The sequence below is a fragment of the Borostomias antarcticus genome (genome assembly GCF_949987555.1).
Source record: "Borostomias antarcticus genome assembly, chromosome: 28".
NCBI classification, from domain to species: Eukaryota; Metazoa; Chordata; class Actinopteri; order Stomiiformes; family Stomiidae; genus Borostomias; species Borostomias antarcticus.
The window spans coordinates 6,275,810-6,298,236 of NC_140261.1; the positions used below are offsets into that span (position 1 = coordinate 6,275,810).

The following is a 22,427-nucleotide window of genomic DNA, read 5'->3' on the forward strand; positions in this document are numbered from 1 at the left end:
CACCTCACCCACAGAACATCAGCTCAGGAGGAGGGCTACGTCCCACCTTCACCTCTGTGCAAAATATGGACAGATCTGGGGAGAGGGGAGGGAGGAAAGGTGAGGAGAGGAGGGGTGAGGAGAGGGGAGGAGGGGTGAGGAGAGGGGAGGAGGGGTGAGGAGAGGGGAGGAAGGAAAGGTGAGGAGAGGGGAGGAGGGGTGAGGAGAGGGGAGGAAGGAAAGGTGAGGAGAGGGGAGGAGGGGTGAGGAGAGGGGAGGAGGGGAGGGGTGAGGAGAGGGGAGGAGAGGAGGGGTGAGGAGAGGGGAGGAGAGGAGGGGTGAGGAGAGGGGAGGAGGGGTGAGGAGAGGGGAGGAGGGGTGAGGAGAGGGGAGGAGAGGGGAGGAGGGGTGAGGAGAGGGGAGGAGGGGTGAGGAGAGAGGAGGAGAGGAGAGGAGGGGTGAGGAGAAGGGAGGAGGGGTGAGGAGAGGGGAGGAGGGGTGAGGAGGGGTGAGGAGAGGGGAGGAGAGGAGAAAAACGGGAGTTTGGAGACTGAAATTGTCCATGCATGGGGAATGTGATTCAGCACTGGGAGGATGAATGACAGACGATTTAGGAGCTTTTCCTGTCTCATTCCTGGCCAAACCAGCAGGGAAGGAATGAGGGAGAATGTCTGGAGCTGATTAGTTCCATTCTTCAGACCGGGACACAGCCAGGAGCAAAGAAGACCCACGTCTGCGCCAGGAAGCTCTTATCACGTCTGACCAAGAACACATGAAGGACACCGTTACTAAATGGGTTTTCATCAAAAGCACAGGCTTCTGTTTATTGACCATTGCACGCACACAAACAGGTGAGGGTATTTACACATGTAAACAGTCAGTACCTGCAACATTGAGGAACAGAGGCAGCACAGTGTCAAACACACACACGCACGCACACACACACGTACACACTCATTCTCAGGTACACGCAGACACAAAGATACACACTTGCAGGCATGCCCACACACACACTCACACGCAATTTACCAGTATAAACACAGAGTGGACAGTCTGTAAACACAGAGCACACCGAGCTCCTTTGGTCAGCTACATTCACACTAGAGTCCAGTGATCAAGCCAGTCACAAGTTACCGTTCAAAGTACACAGATAAGACATATACTGTCATAACAGTACAGGCAATATACATGTTGACCTACAGTACATAGGGTTAGGTCTACGTAGCTGAATTGACATAGTCAGCCATAAAATAGTACACATTTCTCGTCTTGTTTGAGTTGCTCAAAAGATGGCGTGGGCGTCTTGGAGCGGAGGAATGAAAGGGGCTGGTCATGCTCTGTCTGCGCCCAGGAATTAACACGGAGCGGCGCTTTCTTCTGGTAACGAACATACATGGAAACAATGACCTGCACATACATGGTAACAATGACCTGCACATACATGGAAACAACCATTCGTTTTGAGGCTTTTATGCTCAAACCCTGGCGGTACAGACGGGGTTTCACTGCCGGACGGTGGAACCGGGAGGAACGTTCTTCCGTTCATCAAAGGAAACAGCGACTGGAACGTCCCGTTCTCTCCAGATCAAAACCCCCATAAAACACCACGACTCTCAACTCTGTAAATTCATTGGATGGATAATTCCTTCACAATGTCCCCCGAAGACACCACAGTTGAGAAGCAGCTGAAGCAAAATCAAACACAGGACTCTCAGAAGACGAGTGCAAATGCTTCCACGTCCCATATTTTTTCCCTTCATTTTTTCATCTACATCAACGACAACGAACCAAAGTAAGAAAAGTGCTAAATAAAAAGTGTGTTTGGGGAGTGGTTTCTGACGGACGTGAGGAGACCAGCCTGCCCAGCAGGAGATACCCACAACGCAGAGGGGCCTGGCAGGGCTAGTACTCTCAGCTGCACCCTTTCTCTGCACTACCGTCTGCCTCCACACACACACACACACACACACACACACACACACACACACACACACACACACACACACACACACACACACACACACACACCGACCGACCGACCACGCCCACACACACACACACACCGCCCACATGCACGCCGCGTTCCCTCCCACCGCCCTCTACCTCCCGTCTCTCTCTGTTCCAGTGCGGCGCCGTGTCCTTCCACATCAACACGCCGTTGCCGGGGTGGCGTCCTGTCAACACTTCCTGCTACAGAACACAAACAGCTGCTACGGGTCCCAAGACCAGCGACAGGGAGACCTGCTCGACACACTCACACAGGGGGACACACACGTCTGCATGCCTGGCCCAACATAGTACAGTTACGGGACAGGACAGGACTAGGAACGTAGGACAAGCCAGGATCTGTCCGTTTTCATTTTGTGCAACCAGCTGCATTCATCAAGACAGTTTCTCTCTTCTTCCTCGTAAGCAACAATTATAGGGCCATGTCCCTGGAAAGATTCATGCGTTATAAAGACTGAATTGCTACAATCAATGATTAATAATCTCATACGTATCTTAATATAATCTCTCAGTATCAAACGTCTTAACTTTGATGAAAAATCATTTGACTCCCAACAGATCATGAATCCCTTCTATATCACAATCTGCCACAGTAGCCGGGACGATATTGTGCAGTGATCTACAGCTGAACTGTGATGATGGGATGGATATGATCAGGCCATTCCCCTAAATGAACCACAATCTGATTCATCTTTAAAAAAGACAGGATTATGTCCAATAATATGTCACTAAAAGCAATCAAACACTTTAAATCTGCCATTAAATCTATGAATATGAGTTCAACAAGTAGTTAATGTGTAGTGATGATGACAATTTTCATGAAAATGTAGCAAAAGTACTAATGCTAATGTTGCAAAAAGGATACAAAATATTTTCAAGGTTGTCTGCATTTGAATTTTTACAAAATGTCAATGCAGGAAAAAATGGCACTAGCTTTTTATCTCTTGTTCCGAACGAAAGCCCTTCTTTCTGCTGTAAGCGACATCATATTCTAAAATAAGGTGTAGGACCCTCTCTAAGTCACAGTCAAAGGTCACTGCCTGGGAGGGATCTGAGACTTGTGTCTGGTTACATGGGCTGGTCTACATCATCACCATCTACATACAAACAGCTCAATCACAGACTGCTCACTGCCCCTGCATGACAATGTCGCCACCTTGTGGACAATGGAGTGTATTTCATCTAAAAGGGGGGGACTTCAGTCATCAGGCACTTGATTGTAACCTAATTCACAGCCACGCAGAACGACAAGGTCTACATGGTGTCTGTTCACACAGTCAACATCAGAGGCAGTGACACTCTGGTCAGATCCACACACAAGGCTAACTCCAACCCTCCCACTCACATGATAAAAGATGCACAATTTAGCATGCACGCCGTTTGTCAAAGTTATAGTACACCTTGTGATATAGAGACAAATAGTATTAGCTAAGCTTACTGCTGTACTGTGAATTGATAGGGTGAGAATAGACTAGTGCAGATAGAGCTGATCTGTCAGAGGGACGCCGGTGGGTTTGTTCTATGACAACCTAAAAAACAAACAACAACAACTCAAATATGATCAAGTTCAAATGGCATGTAAAAAAAATTACAAACACAGAAATACAGTATATATGACAGTGATGGCAGAGGGAGAGAGGGAGGATGAGGTAGAGACAGTGATTAGCCAATCAGAGAGATGAGGGGAGATTGTGAGGGAGGGGAGGACAGAGAAAGAAAGGGAAGAGAGATGAGGCTAAGGAATGAGTGAGAGAGAGAGAGAGAGAGATAAACCAGTCATTTGCTCTGTCTCTCTGCCTCGCCAGTTGGTCGGTAGGCTGTGCCTGGGGGGGCGGGGCCCTGGGGGGGCGGGGCCCTGGGGGGGCGGGGCCCTGGCGGCCTCACATCCGCAGGCGGGGGTGGCAGGGGTCCGTGAAGGGGGGCTCCGAGTCGTCCATGGGCAGGACCAGGCGCGTCCCGCGCATCACCAGCTCGTTCTCGCCGGACGTCAGCTCCCTGTCCAGCTCCTCCGACGCCATGGCGCCGGCAGAGGCGCCGGCCGGCACGCCCATGGTGTGGGCGCCGCTGGCGTCCGTGCTCACCGTGATGTCACCGTAGGTCAGGCTGAGGTCGCCGTCCGTCAGGATGAGGTCAGAGTCGTCGTCTCTCAGCTGGCACTCGTTCTGGAAGATGGTGATGGGGCGTCGACAAGAGAATGAATGAAAGAGTTCACGCTGAGGTCAATCAGAACCTCGTTCTCTACGTACGTTATGTCTCAAACTGCTATGTCTCAAAAAGTTAAATTGTTGCCTTTTGATCAAGTCAAGATAATAATGTTATTTAATCTCTCTCTATATCATGGACACAGACACCGTGATCTGATCAGATGGACCAGTACTGGAGATGAGGATGAGACTGATAGACTACAGGGAGGAAAGGGCCAGTTTGGGAACCTTTAAATATCCAGCTGAGTACCTGGAACTGGAATGAGGAACTGATCAGTGCTGATAAGATACTGCAAGGACAAAGAATTCTTGCACAAGAATTCCAATGTACCTGTTATATATATATATGGCAAATAACCATTCTATTCTAAGTCTCACTATAGAGTCCTCAAAAGAAGGAATTCATAACATTACAGCATGACAGTGATGTCACCACAGTCGTTCTAGCAGGACCCCAGGGTAAGCAGGGTGGTGTCCCCAGGCAGGACTGACCTTGATGGCCTGGGGGTTAGGGCCTGGGGGTTAGGGCCTGGGGGTTAGGGCCTGGGGGTTAGGGCCTGGGGGTTAGGGCCTGGGGGTTAGGGCCTGGGGGTTAGGGGGGGACTGACCTCGTAGGCCTGGGGGTTAGGGCCTGGGGGTTAGGGCCTGGGGGTTAGGGGGGGACTGACCTCGTAGGCCTGGGGGTTAGGGCCTGGGGGTTAGGGCCTGGGGGTTAGGGGGGGACTGACCTCGTAGGCCTGGGGGTTAGGGCCTGGGGGTTAGGGCCTGGGGGTTAGGGGGGGACTGACCTCGTAGGCCTGGGGGTTAGGGCCTGGGGGTTAGGGGGGGACTGACCTCGTAGGCCTGGGGGTTAGGGCCTGGGGGTTAGGGAGGGACTGACCTCGTAGGCCTGGGGGTTAGGGGGGGACTGACCTCGTAGGCCTGGGGGTTAGGGGGGGACTGACCTCCTAGGCCTGGGGGTTAGGGCCTGGGGGTTAGGGCCTGGGGGTTAGGGCCTGGGGGTCAGGGGGGGACTGACCTCGTAGGCCTGGGGGTTAGGGTCTGGGGGTCAGGGGGGGACTGACCTCGTAGGCCTGGGGGTTAGGGTCTGGGGGTCAGGGGGGGACTGACCTCGTAGGCCTGGGGGTCAGGGGGGGACTGACCTCGTAGGCCTGGGGGTTAGGGGGGGACTGACCTCGTAGGCCTGGGGGTCAGGGGGGGACTGACCTCGTAGGCCTGGGGGTCAGGGGGGGACTGACCTCGTAGGCCTGGGGGTTAGGGAGGGACTGACCTCGTAGGCCTGGGGGTCAGGGGGGGACTGACCTCGTAGGCCTGGGGGTCAGGGGGGGACTGACCTCCTAGGCCTGGGGGTTAGGGGAGGACTGACCTCGTAGGCCTGGGGGTTAGGGCCTGGGGGTTAGGGCCTGGGGGTCAGGGCCTGGGGGTTAGGGCCTGGGGGTTAGGGCCTGGGGGTTAGGGCCTGGGGGTTAGGGCCTGGGGGTTAGGGCCTGGGGGTTAGGGCCTGGGGGTTAGGGCCTGGGGGTTAGGGGGGGACTGACCTCGTAGGCCTGGGGGTTAGGGCCTGGGGGTTAGGGCCTGGGGGTCAGGGGGGGACTGACCTCGTAGGCCTGGGGGTTAGGGCCTGGGGGTTAGGCCCTGGGGGTTAGGGGGGGACTGACCTCGTAGGCCTGGGGGCTGGTGAGACAGCGGGCCAGGGGTCCACAGCAGGCTGGCAGGGTGGCGGTGAGAGGGGGGCCGCTGTGGGTCAGGATGGGCTTCAGGTAGCTGGAGAGGAGGGCGGGTCAAGGACTCGCTGACCACACAATGGAGAATACGCAAGAGGCTGGGAAATGAAGATTTATTCACACAGAACTTTGTGGGGCATAGATGAACACGATCGGTCTGGTTACTCATTTCAAACCTACCAATACTCAGTAAAATGACAAAAGGTTTATAAACAGCTATGTTTGTTTGTGGCTCTGCTGTTGGAGCACTGTTGTCTGGTCATTACACCAAAGGATACTTGTGGTCAAAGTTGTACCAGCCCCTGAAGAGCCAGGCACTCTCCTGCTTGGTGCTTCTTCTCTCTGCCCCCTCCGCAACACTCATCTGCTGATATATGCATGCGCGCACACACACACACACACACACACACACACACACACACACACACACACACACACACACACACACACAGACAGACAGACAGACACACACACACACACACACACACACACACAGACACAGACACACACACACACACACACACACACAGACAGACACACACACACACCTCAAGTTACAAAACAGGCATGGATCAATCAGATTACACAGTATTTATGATAAACAAAGTGCAATACTTACAGAGTTATCTTGGTCTGAGTCCACTCCCACTCTGAGGAAATATAAAAAGATGTATTTGAAACAGAGCAGAGTTTTCATCAGAACACAGACAGACCTGTACAGTAGGTCTGCTCTATGAGCTCTCCTGTTTGGGAGGAGGAGGCGCTGACAGTTACGCCAGTAGGGACGTCCCTCTTAGAGAGACTGTCAGCGCTCCTTTGAGGAGTGAGTTTACCTGCTACTCGCTACCAAATGGTAAACGGACTGCGCTTAAAGAGTGCTTTCATCCAAAGCGCTTGACAGTGAAGGCCTCTCATCCACCCATTCACACCCATTCACACACCAATGGCAGCAGGTGCCATGCAAGGTGCTAGCCTGCTCATTGGGAGCAGTGTGGGGATCAGTGTCTCGCCCAAGGACACTTCGACATGTCGTCAGGAGGAGCCGGGATTCGAACCACCAACCCTACGATCATTGGACAACTTGCTCTACCTCCTGAGCTACAGCCGCTAACACCACCTCAGGCTCACTCCACGAGGGTTAGAGGGTTACTGCTGACTCACTACTCACTCCACGAGGGTTAGAGGGTTACCGCTGACTCACTACTCACTCCACGAGGGTTAGAGGGTTACTGCTGACTCACTACTCACTCCACGAGGGTTAGAGGGTTACCGCCGACTCACTACTCACTCCACGAGGGTTAGAGGGTTACTGCTGACTCACTACTCACTCCACGAGGGTTAGAGGGTTACCGCCGACTCACTACTCACTCCACGAGGGTTAGAGGGTTACCGCCGACTCACCACTCACTCCACGAGGGTGAGAGGGTTACTGCTGACTCACTACTCACTCCATGAGGGTTAGAGGGTTACTGCTGACTCACCACTCACTCAGCTGAATGTCGCTAAAGACGACTTTGACGACAGTTGACACACAAACACAACCTACTGCACCCCCCACCCGGTGACCCTCCCCCCCCCTCCCAGAAGGTCGTACCGTATGTTCTGGCAGGAGAGCATCTGGGTGGTGCCCCCTCCGCAGACCCACACGGTGAAGAAGACCACCAGCAGGGTGGTGGAGAACATCATCTGCCTGGCGTAGGTGGCCGTGTCTCGGATGGACAGGGCAAAGGTCATCGCCCCGCGCAGCCCTGGAGAGTACAGCGGAGTGTGGTCAGACTCGGTGTGTGTGTGTTTCACAGTTCTACAAATAGTACACGTTTCAAACGACAGAGTGAGAGCCTTAAAATGGCACGTGCACGTCAGGTCAGAAGTGCACGGGTCAGCGTACCAGCGAACATCATCATGTGCTGAAAGTTGGATCTGATCTTGTTGCGTCTCCCCAGGTTGAGGAGGAAGGAGAGGGGGTAGATGTTGCCAGCTCTGCCCAGGAAGACAGCCAGCTGGACGGGGAGCAGGTCAAGGAGAGGACCCTAACACAGACATGGATCCTGGCACAGCCTCCCGAAACTTTGGATCGCTTAGGTTGTGTGTCCACCGGCAAGCTGTATTTTAGAGCTGGCGCTGTTTTCTCATTGTTTCCAACGGGTAATGCGGTCTAGGGCGCTATAGAGACGAGCTGTTCCAAGCGCTACAGCGCCATGAGCTCTAGGGTTTTTTGGCAGTTGAAAAAAGTTTAACTTTTTGAGCTAGAGCGCAGGCTGGAAACGGCTGTTCTGATGACAACAGCAGTCGGTTTTTGGCAAAACCGCAGAGACAGCGAACGTTAGCACTAGCTACCATTAGCTAGCTATCTTAACCAGGCTAGTTAATCTGCAGTCTGCAAAAACACGACACTCGTTGCTAACGTAGCTGTAAAACATGGGTAGCCTAGCCAGCTCTAAACTCCGGCTCTAGTGCTTCTCTACGCAGCTGTGAGCTCGGCGCTGTTCAGCTATACAGCTCGTTGGTGGACACACAGCCTTAATGAAAAGCTTTTTTTCCTTCTTAACTTTACCAAAAGTACTGTGCATATCATCTGCTGCTGAATCCAAAATCAAACTCCTTTACTAATATACACTACTCTAATATTACTGTATGCACCACACTACTGGGTACCCCAAAGTCCTCAAATCCCACAAAGTTGACCCCACCACGGCCTACGGCCTCCGCTGCTAGGATACGAAGGCCCCCACGATGAAGATGGGGTTGAAGACGTGGTTCTGGAAGGTGAAGAGCGTCAGGCCCATGTAGGAGAAGATGAAGTTCTCCGCCAGGAAGTTCAGCAGCTCAAACAACTACGACACAAAAAAAAAATCAACAACCAAAAAACGACATTCAAGAGTACTGATAAAATTCCATTAGAGTTTTTCCAGGTCAAATGGTGAATGTTGTGAAAAGGTTGGTGTCCTGACCTGTTTGGTCCTGTCCTGGGACTCGGGGGACAGGTTGTTGAAGGTGTAGTGAGCCTGGGTAATACCGCAGAACAGCACGGCCACCACTCCTGTAGCATGAGGACACACACACATCGTACGGTTGCTCATGTTTGAGATGCTGCGTGCGTGCGTGTGTGTGTGTGTGTGTGTGTGTGTGCACGAATGAAGACCTGACCTGTAAATCCACAGGCCTCGGCCAGTAAGAAGGTACTCCAGGACATGAGGAAGAAGAGCGCCGTCTCCAGCAGAGGGAAGTCCCTCAGCTTGGTGAACTTGGTGACGTGAGGGGAGCAGTTAAGGACGGCGCAGAACCAACACAGAACCAACAGATACGGACAACACAGAACCAACACAGATACGGAACACAGAACCACACACAGCAACAACAGATACGGAGAACACAGAACCACAGACAGCAACAACAGATACGGAGAACACAGAACCACACACAGAACCAACACAGCAACAACAGATACGGACAACACAGAACCAGATACGGACAACACAGAACCAACACAGCAACAACAGATACGGACAACACAGAACCAACACAGAACCAACACAGAACCAACACAGAACCACACACAGCTGGGGGGGGGCTGTGGCTCAGGAGGTAGAGCAGGACGTCCAGTGACCGCAGGGTCGGCGGTTCGAATCCCGGCTCCTCCTGTTCCACATGTCGAAGTGTCCTTGGGCGAGACACTGAACCCCAAATTGCTCCCAATGAGCAGGTTAGCACCTTGCATGGCAGCTGCCGCCATTGTTGTGCACGTGAGTGTTAATGGGTGAATGAGAGGCCATTGTAAAGCGCTTTGGACAAAAGTGCTGTATAAGTGCAGTCCATTTACCCTATTACACCCCCATTCAGATGGCTTACATGCAAAGAAAGAAATCTTTTCAGACACATCTTCAATTGGCAATAAACTATGTCAATGAGGTACCTATCATCATTTCCTTTAGCTAGTAACATAGTAGATAGTAATATAGCATATCTTTATTTTGGAAATGGAAACAAAAGACAGCCCATAACTATAGGAAGGATATGAGGGCGGTAACGACGCCGGTGGCCACGCCCAGGGAGAAGGATCCGCTGAAGACTCCCAAGAACACGCCGAAGGACTTGAGCACCGCCACGACCTCGAAGGTGTGGCTGTTGTCCCCCACGGGCTGGTACGCCACGATGGACCTGGGACACACACACACACACACACACACACGCACACACACACACACACACATTAATTTGAGAATAAAAACATTAACAATGCAATTAAATAAAAGTTAGCAATGAGAAAACACATAGATGTTCACATGGATGTCTAGTGTGTCATGAGTGTCTGAATAAAGGACGGCCGAATGCTCATTTTTAACAGCCCCTCCCACTCCAGAAACCTGAATTTGAATCCTGAGTCTGGCTATAGGGGTACAGGCTGCTCCATCAGGCAAATACCTTGGGTGTGCCGTTTCACTCACTACAAACAATATGTAAATAGCTGAAATGATTTTCATCATTGTGAAATCTAAGTGTGTGAGCTAACAACATTGATTTAACATTGCGTATTACACAGACGCAGGCAAGACTGTCTCGTATCTGACCTTCCGGGAGGGTGTTTTCATAGCATTCGCTTTCATACTGAGGGATTTGTTGGATTACGTGTCATAAAAAAGTATGAGAAACGTAACTACACACGCATGACTAGCTAGAGAAACCTAACTCCACACGCATGACTAGCTGAAGCCTGGATGTGGTGCAGCTACTGTAGAGAACTTAGAAAATCCAAATTCCTGAAACAACTCAAATCAAAATGAAGCGGGCAGAAAAGAAACCCCCGTAGGCCGAAACGCACGAGGAAACGAGACAGATCTGTTCCTCATCAGCTCTGACGCCGGTATTATGACTTTCCACAACACTGTCTCTCTTGTAAAAGCTACAAGCTTGGAGCTGGTTGGAGGAAGCCGAGGGGGCGAAGCTGGAACACAGGAGTCTGGGGGAGAGGTGGAGGTCAGAGCAGAGGGAGAGGACCATGCTGCACGCACACACACACAGACACACGCACGCACACACACACACGCACGCACACACGCACACACACACACACACACGCACGCGCACACGCACACACACACGCACGCGCACACACACGCACACACACACGCACACACACGCACGCACACACACACACACACACACACGCGCATGCACGCACACACACACGCACACACACGCACACACACACGCACGCACGCCCACACACGCTCGCACACACACGCGCACACACACGCACGCGCATGCATGCACGCATGCACACACACACGCACGCGCACACACACACACACACACGCGCATGCACGCACGCACGCACACACACACCTATCACCCAAACATCAAATCACCAGACCTCCACCACCGTCAGAACTGTGGTGGCTGAATAAAGTATGAGTCCCAAACTCTCGTCTTATGTGGATGACCCAAATTGTAACCCCCCCCCTCGCACCCCATAACCAAATCCTCCTTCGGCGGGGGGGGGGAGGGGGGGTACTATTTGGTTAATCCACATAAACCGAGAGTTTGGGACTCTTCACTTTAGTGGGTTTTAGGCGGTGCACGTTTTAGGGTGTGTGGCGTCTGGTCATTTGCTGTGCAAATTCAAAGTCACTGCAAGAGTCACACTGTCCAATCTGAGCTGGCACACCCGTTGAGGGGCGTGTCCCGCGCCTCCGCCGCGAGTTCTACCGACCGATTGGTTCTTCCCGGGGCGTGTCGTGCCCCTGCACGGTGCCGACTGTTATAATCTAGAATTCTGAAAATAATCCCAGAGTTCCCGGGGGAGAAGAAGGACAAGAGAAGGACTGTTGAGGCCCAGCATGGGTTAGTTTAACACACATTCAACATCTGTTAACGAGAAGTGGCTAGTGGCTGCTATCGGTCGCACAATCAATACCAGAGACCATTACAGTGTGAGTGTATGCGTGTGTGTGTGTGGTACATGCGTGTGTGTGTGTGGTACATGCGTGTGTGTGTGTGGTACATGCGTGTGTGTCAGTGTGTGGGTGGGTGGGTGTTTCTCTATAGTACAAAAACCTTACAATGGACCACAAAGCTTCACAGTACGTGCACAAGAAAGACAGACAGACAACGACAGACGACTATTAGGGGTCTGATCGTGAGGGACAGGCTGGGGGACTCACGAGGACAGCACCACGGCCACGGCGTCGTTGAGGACGCTCTCTCCGAACAGCAGAGCGTACAGGTCCACGTCCACGTTCAGCTCGTTGAAGATGGCCAGCACCGTCACTGCGGAGACACAGGCGCCCGTTCACACGCCAGACCGGCTTCCTAATAACACCACCACTAGAGAAGAACAGGTCGCCCCCCGCAGAGGGCCTGGCGTTCCACGCTTGTGGCGAGCCGTCCCGCGGCGCAGTATGACTGTGCCACAGAGGCCACCGAGGTCAAAGCGCCTACCGGGGTCGGTGGCGGAGATGATGGCTCCGAAGAACAGGCAGTCGGTGAAGAAGAAGTCCCCGTCTAGCTGTCCCACCTGCTTCATCAGCACCACGCAGCCATACATCAGCAGCCTGGGGGGCGGGGCAGAGGGGCGGGGCCAGAGGGGCGAGGCAGAGGGGCGGGGCAGAGGGGCGGGGCCAGAGGGGTCTCGTTACACCCGCACATCACTCCCAGGTACAAGCCAGCACCAAGGGACAGCTAAGACATATGTGTAATAAGAGCACTTATAGGTCCAGGCCTGGTTGTACATTATCTATGGAAGCTTACCCAATAATGAAACAAGATATGACTGTTCCCAGGAAGGCATAGGCCAGGATGGACCCCATATTTCTGAAGAAATGTCTCTGTGAAAGAAAGAATATTACAAAAAATATCACTGATTTTCTGACACCACATCACCAGTGAAATCTATAACCACAGCAGAGGTACTTGTATTCTTATTTGGGGGAATGCATCTTGTCGTAATGAAGGAATCTCTTACTCTCTTCAAGCTGTAGCCGGCATGGAAGATGATGGGGGGGAGGAGAATGTTGAAGAACACCTCTGGGTCGAAGGTCACCTGAGACACAAGGAAAAACAAATCCATAAATAAACAGGTTAGAGTGTATTATATCAGCGTGCAGGTTAGAGTGTATTATATCACCGTGCAGGTTAGAGTGTATTATATCACCGTGCAGGTTAGAGTGTATTATATCACCGTGCAGGTTAGAGTGTATTATATCACCGTGCTGTCAGTGTCACGGCACAATAATCTCACAGGCCAGATGAGATCAGATAGAAGGAATATGATATAAAATAGGGTTAGCCATGTGGAACAAGTACGGGTACAGGTACACTAGAATTCTTGTAATCGCTTGTCCTTAAAGTATCTTATCAGTGATAATCAGACCTAGGTACTCAGCTAGACATTTAACTGGCTATTTACAATACTATCCATAGTCTAGCGGTATCATCATCATGTTACTTATCCCATCCGATCATGGATGACTATGTCTGTGTCCATGATGAAGGCAGTGCAATTTAATAACGTTCAAGTAAACAGCATAGTGTTCAATTGTCAGAGTGTTGTCAGTGTACAGTAGTGTAGAGTTGGCTGTCTATAGTATAAACAAGGTTTGTGTTGTCATCAGTGTGAAGTGATGAGTTGTTGGTCTGGGGGGGGTCTTCAGGGTCAGTCTACTGCAGCTGCTGGCTGTTGAGCTTGCGGGCCGCGTCAGGAAAGAAGCTGCTGTGCAACCTCTCCTGCTGTGCACCTCCAACCTCTCCTGCTGTGCAACCTCTCCTGCTGTGCACCTCCAACCTCTCCTGCTGTGTAACCTCTCCTACTGTGCACCTCCAACCTCTCCTGCTGTGCACCTCCAACCTCTCCTGCTGTGCACCTCCAACCTCTCCTGCTGTGCAACCTCTCCTGCTGTGCAACCTCCAACCTCTCCTGCTGTGCAACCTCTCCTGCTGTGCAACCTCTCCTGCTGTGCACCCTCCAACCTCTCCTTCGCCGTCCTGATGCTCATGAATGATGACGGTAATAACTGACCACATGCCGTGACGTGACTCAAGTCAGTTCAGAGGGTTCTACAGAGTTACATAGCATTATACCGTTATCCTGATCACCAACCATTCAGTTAAATGCTACCAAAAGACATGGCACAGTAGCACATCTGAGTTCCTATAGTCAAGAAGTACAAAACTACTTTATTGGCTCATATCACAGTAGAAACACACTGAGGCGTTTCAGCAGAGCCTTCTTCAGTGCCTTTTCACTGGCCATTCAGTCTGGTTCACTTCAGTGATTTATAAACGCCCTGTCTGTGTCTAACAGAAGAAGAGAGCAGGTGATCGAGGAGGACGATAGAGGACAGCTGAATAGTGCTCTGAGACTCAGGACTGTTCTGACTAAGTATCTTAAAGGAGTAGTAAAGGGAAAAATCATGTGTAGCCCTGTTTTAAGGTTACTTATGATCATATACAATGGTTCAGATCAAAAAGTTGACAAAACTAGCACTTTTGAAAAAGTTGATAATTGCTCTACCACCATTTAGGTCATACAATGGATGTGGGTGGGCACCGTGAAAAATAATTAAAAAACATGTTAAACTCTCGATTTCAAAGACAAGAAGCTCACCGAGGGGGTAATTGGTGTCCGTTGGTGTTCTGACATCAAATTCGCAGCAAAGTATGAATCCTGTAGGGTTTTATTGATCATTTTATGAAATCCATTGACTTGTATTGACGCGACCGTTGTAGATGTGTAGATCAATCCGCAGAGGGGATTCAGGAAGCGGAACTACTTACGGTAGCTATTGTTATTGTTTATGTTGCTAGGCTACCTAGTTTACGGAAGTGCTGCGACTAAATAGTTCTATGCTAAATATTTAAAAAAGCCTTTCCAGATGAACTAGAATCTTACTTTATGGCGAATTATGTCAGAACGCCAACTAACACCTTGGTGAGTTTCTTGTCTTTGAAATTGAGAGTTTAACATGTTTTTTGACTGATTTTTCAAGGTGCCCACCCACATCCATTGTATGACCAAAACGGTGGTAGAGCAATTATCAGACTTTGTCAAAAATGCTAGTTTTGTCAATGTTTTGATCTGAACCATTGTATAAGATCATAAGTAACCTTAAAACAGGGCTAAACATGATTTTTCCCTTTACTACTCCTTTAATAATCCTTTACTACTCCTTTAATAATCCTTTACTACTCCTTTAAGCATCCCGTTAGGCAGAGCACAGACAAATGTGCGCTTGTAGGCCAGTGTTTGAGGGTGGGACAGCGGAGAGAGAACTGAGACAAGAGACGTGAGACAAGACACTCCATTCACTTCTCATTGCAGGGCCCTGTTTGAGGAACCTCATTGCAGGGCCCTGTTTGAGGAACCTCATTGCATGGCCCTGTTTGTGGAACCTCATTGCAGGGCCCTGTTTGAGGAACCTCATTGCAGGGCCCTGTTTGTGGAACCTCATTGCAGGGCCCTGTTTGTGGAACCTCATTGCAGGGCCGTTTGTGGAACCTCATTGCAGGGCCCTGTTTGAGGAACCTCATTGCAGGGCCCTGTTTGTGGAACCTCATTGCAGGGCCCTGTTTGAGGAACCTCATTGCAGGGCCCTGTTTGAGGAACCTCATTGCAGGGCCCTGTTTGTGGAACCTCATTGCAGGGCCCTGTTTGAGGAACCTCTTAAGATGAAACCTACCTTCCTTGCTTTGAGAACACTGTTCTGACGAGATCTACCATCAATAGATCTGCTGCAGACCTCATCACACACTGCTTGTCACTAGAGGCCTGCCAGTTCCCATCCTGGCGTGCGGCGTCGTGCCTATAACTGTACCTTGCGCAGCATCTCGTTGTCCTGGACGTCGTCCACCTTGTTGGCGTTGATCTCTCCCTTCAGCGTGTACTCGTAGAACTTGTTGCTGACGTTGATGAGCAGCGTTGGCGGGCTTGCGTTGACGTGGCAACTGAGGGTGATGTTACTGATGTCACGGGGGACATGGATACCGTAGCGCAAGACCACACCAACCAGCACACCTGATGGGGGGGGGGGGGGGGGGGGGGGTAGAGAGAGAGGGAGATTACAGGGTGTTTAGGACAGTGGGTGGGCCACTACTAGCTGACTACTAGCTGCCCAAAAGCTGTCCTCTGTCTTTTGCATCTCTGATTGATGATGAAGAGTTGCCAGAACTTTGGCCACAAGCCATGAACTCAAAATCCAGCTATGAGGGGCCCAGGACAACACCATCATCCCTACAACACCATCATCCCTACAACACCATCATCCCTACAACACCATCATCCCTACAACACCATCATCCCTACAATACCATCATCCCTACAACACCATCATCCCCCAGGACAACACCATCATCCCTACAACACCATCATCCCTACAACACCATCATCCCCCAGGACAACACCATCATCCCCCAGGACAACACCATCATCCCTACAACACCATCATCCCTACAACACCATCATCCCCCAGGACAACACCATCATCCCCCAGGACAACACCATCATCCCTACAACACCATCATCCCTACAACACCATCATCCCCCAGGACAACACCATCATCTCTACAACACCATCATCTCTACAACACCATCATCCCTACAACACCATCATCCCTACAACACCATCATCCCTACAACACCATCATCCCCCAGGAAAACACCATCATCCCTACAACACCATCATCCCTACAACACCCTCATCCCTACAACACCATCATCCCCCAGGACAACACCATCATCCCTACAACACCATCATCCCTAGAACACCATCATCCCTAACAATGACTTCTGCATGACAAGATTCAAAGTTGGCTAGCTAGCTAGTGATGTTGACGCCATCAAACAGGGGCAGAGACCCAACAGTAAATAATGACAATGAATAATAACAATGATGACATCATCAGTCCCCATACAGAGCTTTAACCCACCGTAGATCATCGCTAGTCCCGTTTCATGCAAAAACCTGAATCGCCGGTGTTTGAATAACCAAATGGTTAAAATGGTCAGCGTGAGGAGCATGATGAAGATCAGCAGGTCTGCGCTGTCCTGTCTGTGGCTTTCCTCCGCCTGCTTCTCAGTAACGATGTTCTCCATGGAGCTGTCCTCTGCTCTGCACACGCACACGCACACAGACAGGCCGACCAGGCCCAGGAGCCACACCGTCCTGGAGGCCCGGCGGGCCGTGATCACACTGAGTCTAAAACCCATGTTGACTCTCGGCCTTTAGGTAGGCCGTCGTTCAGTGTTTGTCTCTACAATAAATATTTCATGCAGGTTTGAGAGCAAAACAGAAAGCGGAGAGGGGACGGGCAGGAGCAGTATGAGGAACGTCAGTTCCGGTAACGTAGATACAGGGATTTCAAAATAAGAGTTTATGGTGCATTCGTTTGTGGTCGGAGGTGGCAAGTCGCAAGTGGCAAAATACCTACCTCCGACCTGTGTGCATTCAGATATATACCATTATATCACAGTTACCTAGTTATATCTATATACCATTATATCACAGTTACCTAGTTATATCTATATACCATTATATCACAGTTACCTAGTTATATCTATATACCATTATATCACAGTTACCTAGTTATATCTATATACCATTATAGCACAGTTACCTAGTTATATCTATATACCATTATATCACAGTTACCTAGTTATATCTATATACCATTATATCACAGTTACCTAGTTATATCTATATACCATTATATCACAGTTACCTAGTTATATCTATATACCATTATATCAGTTACCTAGTTATATCTATATACCATTATATCACAGTTACCTAGTTATATCTATATACCATTATATCACAGTTACCTAGTTATATCTATATACCATTATATCACAGTTACCTAGTTATATCTATATACCATTATATCAGTTACCTAGTTATATCTATATACCATTATATCACAGTTACCTAGTTATATCTATATACCATTATATCACAGTTACCTAGTTATATCTATATACCATTATATCACAGTTACCTAGTTATATCTAGTGCATTCGAGCAACTGGGGGCTGAGAAACATCCCAATTTGCGACGAGGAAGTGCGAGTTCATGCGGTGTTTTATTTAATCATTCCTAGTAGCAAGTCGCAATTTGCACCTCCCAGTTATAAACGAACGCACCATTAGAACCATAGACATTATAAAGAACTAGACTGACCACGCCCCCTTTAGACCGCCATGTTATGCAGGGCATCAGGAACATGTTATGCAGGGCATCATTAGGAACATGTTATGCAGGGCATCAGGAACATGTTACTGTTGGGCTTCAGAGCTGCTCGTCGTTTTGTTCGGTAAGTGACTCTTATTATATTTTAGTATCAGCCTAAATACAGTTAGACTAGCCTTTTAAGGTTTTATGAATACTCAGGCGTTTGCGGGAAGAGAATGGTAGCCTAATATGGGTATTGTAATGGTAACTAGAAAGTACATTTCCTGGAGAAAATGTGAGGTGGGCTAGCTGCTGCAGCTGTATGTAACAGCTACTGCTAGAACTACTATGGACCAGGCAATCTCCATGCACCCACCGGCAAAGACCGTGCGTCTCTAGCCCACTCAGGGGCTGAGTTGTGGGGTCTGTGGCGTGGACAGTGGCATGGTGGTGAGACTCCACCCCCTCAGGTCAGAGCTGGTCAAGGACAGTGTACCCCTCTCTGGACCACCTACCCGCCCACACCGGTGAAGACCATGTGTCTCTAGCCCAATCAGGGGCTGAGTTGTGGGGACCTTGGCATAGATAGTGGCATGGTGGTGAGACTCCGCCCCCTCAGGTCAGAGCTGCTCGAGGACAGTGTACCCCTCTCTGGGCCACCTACCCGCCCGCACCGGTGAAGACCATGTGTCTCTAGCCCACTCGGGGGCTGAGTTGTGGGGCCGTGGCGTGGATGGTGGCGAGACTCCGCCCCCTCAGGTCAGAGGTTGTGGGGGGCAGGTCAGTGATTGCCAGGCCATCCCCATGCACCCCTCATTGGAGACCATGTGTCTATATCCCACCAGGGGTGGAGCAGTAGCTGTGGAGGTGTTGTATGGAACTTGAGGTTAGAAGCAGTCGCAGTGAGAAGCAGTAGGTGTTTGTTATAAGTACTGCTAGTACTACACTCAAAAATAGATTAGACCACTCATCATAACTCATAGTTTTATTGAGGAAGGAAGGAAGGAAAAAAAGAAAGGAAGGAAGGACGGAAGGAAGGAAAGAAGGATGGATGGAAGGAAGGAAGGAAAGGAAGAAAGAAAGAAAGAAAGGAAGGAAGGAAGTAAGGAAAGAAGGATGGAAGGAAGGAAGGAATGAACATGAATGCTACCAGAGTAGTCATAAAAGGGTGCCTGTACAGAGAGCCTGCACGTGTCCCCAAATTCAAATCCCAACTGACACTGTGAGCATCCTCTCATTCACTTCAATGGAAAGGCATGTTGGCTTCAGACAGCTCTCTCTCAAAAAGTATAAAGGTCACAGCCTAGATATTGACACCGTAGGAATCCTGAGAAAATGCTGAACATTTTAGGCTATGATATGTCCGTGTAGCTTAAAAACTGTAGGCATGGCGATGAGTTAGAAAAAGGGTACAAATGCAAAATTAGCAGCTCAAAAGCTAGAGTGCGTTGCCATACGTTTCAATGAGGAGCGCAGTTGCCGAACAAATCATCATACAGCGAAAAGTATAAGTCACACTGCTTAGATACTTACATTGTACGAATCAGCACAGTTGTGTGAACATTTTTATGTATAATATGTGTGTGAGCTTTCAAAACTGTAGGAGTGCCAGCAGTTTACAAAATGTGTAAATATTTTCAAAGCAACTGCTGCCACCACTCTAAAAACAAAGTTTCTGAACATTCCAAAAGCAGTTTCAATGGGACAAAAAATAGTTTTAAAAGTTAAATTTCTAAAAAACTATAAAAAATATCAAAAATCTGAATGGATCCGTTCAAGAGCTGAACGCCATGAACATTTTAAAGTTTGAATGAAGTTTCTAGCACAAAGTATGAAGAACTAGTTAAGGTTCAAAAAAGTGGGGAGAATAATAATAAAGAAAGAAAGAAAGAAATAGTGGGAATATCACAAGTTGGGCTAGCTTCTGCAAGCTAGCCCACCTAATTATTTACTTATCTCACAATTAAATTGCATAGCTAACTGGTTAGGATAACAGACTAGTCTAGGTGCCCTAAGCTAACATTACACGGATAACGTAATTTATTCCACTCACATCGACTATTAACACAGTTTTATATAATGTAGTATCTTGACTTGTTTTATGCGGGTATATAGAGATAGTCCCTCATATAGCTAATTGTCAAACTTGTATTTTGCGGCTTAACGGAATTTGTTCATATTTAGGTAAAATGTCCAGTTGGACTCAAGGATTAAATGATTACATTGTGGGGGTCAAAGGTCACGGGTCACTGACATCACAAAAGGTGTGTTTGGCCTGCTGAACATGATATCTAGAGAACGGCTTGACAGAATTTGTAGCCTACATATTTGGCCAAAATGTCCAGTTGGATTTAGATTTTGGTATTCAAATGTCAAAGGTCAAGGTCAAACAAAAGGAACTTTTGAACGCTAACACTAGCTAGCTAACGCTAACGCTAACAATAAAGCTAGTGCTAGCTAGCTAATGCTAGCTAGCTAATGCTAATTCTAACACATTAGCATTAGCATTAGTGTTTGCTAGCGTTAGCTAGCATTAGCATTAGCGTTAGCTATTCCAGCTGTAATTCTAGCTAGCATTAGTGTTAGCTAGCATTACAGCTAGAATAGCAGCAAGCTAGCGTACACAAGCACCATCCACATCAACACAGGGGCCCTCTCTCAAGACCAACTGAATGTTAACTGCAACTTGCATTGTTGGGCGGAGGCATTTAGCCGCTACGTGGTTTTTCTAGTTGATACTGATGCTAGTGAGAATCAGGGTTCCCATGGTCATCAAGACATTATGGAAAAATCATGTAAAAGTTGTAATTTTTATTGGTAAAAATGAGTGGGAACCCTGGAGAATACACCAGATACACTGTAGTAGAGTAGACCTTAACAGGATACTGCAGGGTTTCCATTAGAGAAAATCGATACCGGTCAATGTGTCCGGGAAGATTAGACTTTTCCGGACAAACTGGAGAAATTCCGGTCATTATATTACAATATAATATTAAGCCTATAATAGGTGTTTGTCGCGGTGATTGGTCGTTGTGTAGCTTATATATGCCATTTATTGTCTCATTTCGCATCTGTATGATTAAATGTGTGATAGGCTGTCATGATTAAATGCGCTAGGCCTATATGTAATTACACAGCCACAAAAATAGTCACCTTTGAATTGCGACTGTAGGCTAGAACATGAATGTTTATTTCAATTGCATGAATCAGATTTGAGGATGTAGGCTTATTGGTTTGGGATTCGCGACAGTAATATGTGTTTACTAATTTCTCTTTCCAGTTTTAGCCTACCATTTTTATCAATAAAACAGCGTCGTTATAACCACGGACATCACAGTAGGCTATGAGGATGAGGAGGATATAACTGTTAAGAAACAACTGATAGGCGGGCTGGGCTAAATAAAGAAATGCCACAATGCATGTCTAGATATAGAACATTTTTATTTAAAAGTGCAAGAGGTTAGGCAACATGCAAACAAACCCTGGTATACTGGCGGGTCATTCTCGCTATGTTAGCAAGCTAAACCAACGTAAGCTCAACATAGCTAGCTGAAAGAGTTGGGTCAGATAACTTTGAAATGTTGTCAGTTACTGAATACAAATGACATGGCAATTTTTGTAATAAGTAACGTAGTCCTTGGATTACAATTTTAATCTAATTGAAATACTTTTGGATTACTTCAAAATCAAGCATTCAAAAGATTGCACCTTATACTAAAAAATGGATGCAGTCACAAAAAATGTACTTCCTTAAATACTTTTTTTTTTTTCTCTTTAATCATCTCATCTTTTGCATTCAACATTTGCAAATAAAACATTTTGCATATTCAGCATTTACAGTTGGTCTAATCAAATTGCCCTCACAAAAACATTCTGGCATAATTGTCTGCAGGTGCAAATTGTATTGTTTCTTTTGTTCCAGTCTTTGTTACTGATGTTTTCAATCAAAGCCACAGGGAGGAGTTTCCTGTTGTAGCACAAGCGCAATGCTTGTTCAAAATGTTCATCTGTCAAGTGGTTCCCCTGGGGGGTAAAGATGTTGCCATGATGGCTTAAGAGCCGTTCAACAGGTGCACTCGAAGGTAAGATAGTGTTGGATTTAAGTGGAAGAGCCTCTTCACCCTTGAAAAGTCATTAAGGCAGTCCAAACTCTTACTTGTCCCCTCTGGATACTTCCAGACTTCATCACAACACCATCTTTGTCATTGGAGTTTTTCAGGTCAAACCCTCTTCTGACTCATCAACTGGATCCATTGCCTCAACTGAATCCATTGCCTTACCAAGATTTAACTTCCTCTCTTTCAGCAGCCACCACAAATGAAACTGGGGGATAGTTGCCGTTGAAATGTTTG

General features: G+C 48.6%; 1 protein-coding gene across 2 annotated transcripts; it reads right to left on the minus strand.

Annotated features, from left to right (window-relative positions):
• Positions 1-2,097: 2,097 nt before the first annotated feature.
• Positions 2,098-17,114, minus strand: slc9a6a (solute carrier family 9 member A6a; the record flags this gene model as incomplete). Of its 2 annotated transcripts, none has more annotated exons than XM_084459472.1 (16): positions 2,098-4,148; positions 5,849-5,954; positions 6,193-6,278; positions 6,534-6,564; positions 7,509-7,662; positions 7,803-7,914; positions 8,635-8,748; positions 8,866-8,954; positions 9,062-9,167; positions 9,931-10,072; positions 12,076-12,181; positions 12,353-12,465; positions 12,662-12,738; positions 12,876-12,953; positions 15,724-15,923; positions 16,835-17,114. In XM_084459472.1, 16 exons carry the CDS (start codon positions 17,112-17,114, stop codon positions 3,867-3,869), a joined length of 2,076 nt encoding a protein of 691 aa, XP_084315598.1. In that variant the 3' UTR covers positions 2,098-3,866. The 2 variants fall into 2 exon arrangements, with proteins under 2 accessions (XP_084315598.1, XP_084315597.1); XM_084459471.1 differs by having other exon boundaries at positions 6,193-6,281.
• Between the last annotated feature and the right edge of the window lie 5,313 nt (positions 17,115-22,427).